At 58.8% G+C, this 2,356-nt stretch overlaps 1 protein-coding gene across 3 annotated transcripts in view; it reads left to right on the plus strand.

The window, feature by feature from the left end:
* The window catches only part of TMEM134 (transmembrane protein 134), a 5,165-nt gene extending 3,514 nt beyond the window's left edge, over positions 1-1,651 (plus strand). Inside the window, exons 5-7 of one of the 3 annotated variants that reach the window (XM_011942358.1) lie at positions 898-942; positions 1,142-1,195; positions 1,302-1,651. In XM_011942358.1, the coding sequence (XP_011797748.1) occupies positions 898-942; positions 1,142-1,195; positions 1,302-1,384 (182 nt within the window). In that variant the 3' untranslated portion in view covers positions 1,385-1,651. The remainder of the gene's footprint in view (positions 1-897; positions 943-1,141; positions 1,196-1,301) is intronic. The other 2 variants (XM_011942359.1, XM_011942360.1) reach the window with 2 other exon arrangements.
* Positions 1,652-2,356: the final 705 nt, after the last annotated feature.

Raw genomic sequence — 2,356 nt, forward strand, 5'->3', positions numbered from 1 at the left:
TCTTGATCTCCTGACCTCGTGATCCGCCTGTCTCGGCCTCCCAAAGTGCTGGGATTACAGGCTTGAGCCACCGCGCCCGGCCTTTTTTTTTAAAATAATAATAGAGACAAGGCCTCACTATGTTGCCTACGCTGGTCTTGAACTCCTGAACTCAAATGAGCCTCCCAAAGTGCTAGGATTACAGCCATGAGCCACCATGCCTGGATTGGGCTAATTTTTTTTTTTTTAGAGATGGGGGTCTTGCTATGTTGCCCAGGCTGGCTTCGAACTCCTGGCCTCAATCTTCCTGCTTTGGCTCGCTGAAGCACTGAGATTACAGGCATGAGCCACCGCGCCTGGCCCACCCTTTTTGAAGTAGTCGGGGCAATGCACAAAGCACACAGCAGTCCATGGTGGCCCCCCATTCCTCCAGGCTTACTACCCCCCTTGTTGCAGAGTCCAAAGTCCAGCTCCTCATTCCCCCATCCCTCTTCTAACTGGGGATCCAGGACTCCTGCACTGCCCTCTTCTTACCCCCCATATCCCGATCACCTGTACTGTTAGCTTTCAGGTTCTTATTGGTTCCTCCACTAAGGATGGGCCATGAGGGCAGGGACCTTTTCTGCCCTTCAGGGCGGAATTCCCAGTACCAGGCACTCAGTAGGTGTTCCATAAATGTTTATTGAATGACTAAAAGCCCACCCCAAGGAGCAAATAAAAATCTCTCAAGTTTCACACACTTCCCAGGGCCTGCTCAGTGCCTTGCTCTGGAAACAGAGCTTGGTGAGCTTCCTGGAGAGGGTCTCTGCCTAGGGCACCTTCAGCTCAGGTGGTGTAGGGCTGAGCCGGGCTGGGAGTGGGAGCCCCCGCCCTCACCACTGCTCCTGCCCCCACCCCCGCGGCTCCTTCTGTGTGCAGTGCTGATCCTGGTCGGCGTGGGACTGGAGGCGACCCCCTCTCCAGGTGAGCGACCCTCCCGCCCCCACAGGCAGAGGACACCCCTGTCTTGTGTCTTCGGGTCCACGGCAAGCCCTCCCACCTCCCGGCAGTATACGGCCACTTTTCAGCTGGGAGTAAGGCTTGCCCGGGCAGTCAGAGGCAGCCCGGAAGGCCTCGCAGCCCCCGCCCCCTTGCCCTGACTGGGCTGTGGTCCCTCCCGCAGGTGTCTCCAGCGCCATCTTCTTCGTGCCGGGCTTCCTGTTGTTGGTGCCTGGAGGTGGGAGCGGGCACCGGGGCGGAAGGGGCGGGGCTGCGGAGCGGGACTGAGGGCGGGGTCGTGGGGAGGGGAGGGGCCTCGGCGCTGACAGGCCCCGCCCCCACAGTCTATCACGTGATCTTCATCTACTGCGCCGTCAAGGGCCACCGGGGCTTCCAGTTCTTCTACCTGCCCTACTTTGAGAAGTGACCGCGGCGCAGCGTGGACTCCTTGCATCCACGTGGGCGTCCCTCTGACCCGCGCCCTGTTCCGTTCCCCTCATCTCAAGGGAAGAGGCCCTCCAGGGCCCTTGAAACCCCAGCCCCTAGGGAGTTTGCTCAGGAAGTTTGGGGAATGCAGGCCTGGCCCTGGGAAAGCCGCCCCTCACCTGCTCTGTGCCTTAACTTATTCTCCGGCCATGCGGCTGCTAGGTTGCTGTTATTTTGTGCTAATAAAAGAGTAGTTAATTCCACCAGAGGCAATTGCTGTCCTCCTGCCCTGCCACCACTAGCCCAGCCCACCAGCCTGACCACAGCCCCCCTCTCAAGGACTGACCCTGAGGCTGAAGGGCTTCGAGTACCACCGAACGCGTGGCAGCCCTGATGCTGAGGCTTGCCCAAAGGTACGGGGCATGTTGGGGCAGAGCTGGGCGTAGGAAGTCTGCCTTGCCAGCCAGGAGGCAGCCAGGACAGCCTGCCCCACCCCCACCCTTGGATGATTCAACCAGCCCGTCTCTGTCTAGTGGCCCTGGCCGAGAGCACTCAAAGATGACGCAGGCCTGGGGCCTGGAGGCTGGTATCCTAGTTCCAGCCTGGCTCTGGGGCCCTGGGCTGCCACAGCCAGCCCTGAATGTGGGCCATGCCAAGGCAGCGGCCCAGCCCCCTCCACCCACTGCCTTCCTTCCCAGTCTCAGAGGTTGGGAGAACCTGGGGGCAGAGGGCATAGGAAGCCGTGCCTGACACCCTCAGTGATCAAAGACTTGGAAATGCAGAATGTTAGAAACAAACCATCTCAGAATTTTGGAAAATCAGAGCATTTCAGAATCTTAGGAACCAAGAAACAGAATCTTTGAGAAGCTTGAAATCTGAGATCATAGTAGCTACCAGTTATCAAGTTGTTAAAAGGCACCAGGATGGCCGGGCGCAGTGGCTCAAGCCTGTAATCCTAGCACTTTGAGAGGCC

Source organism: Colobus angolensis, unplaced genomic scaffold (genome assembly GCF_000951035.1).
Source record: "Colobus angolensis palliatus isolate OR3802 unplaced genomic scaffold, Cang.pa_1.0 Scaffold21, whole genome shotgun sequence".
In the NCBI taxonomy this organism is placed as follows: Eukaryota; Metazoa; Chordata; class Mammalia; order Primates; family Cercopithecidae; genus Colobus; species Colobus angolensis.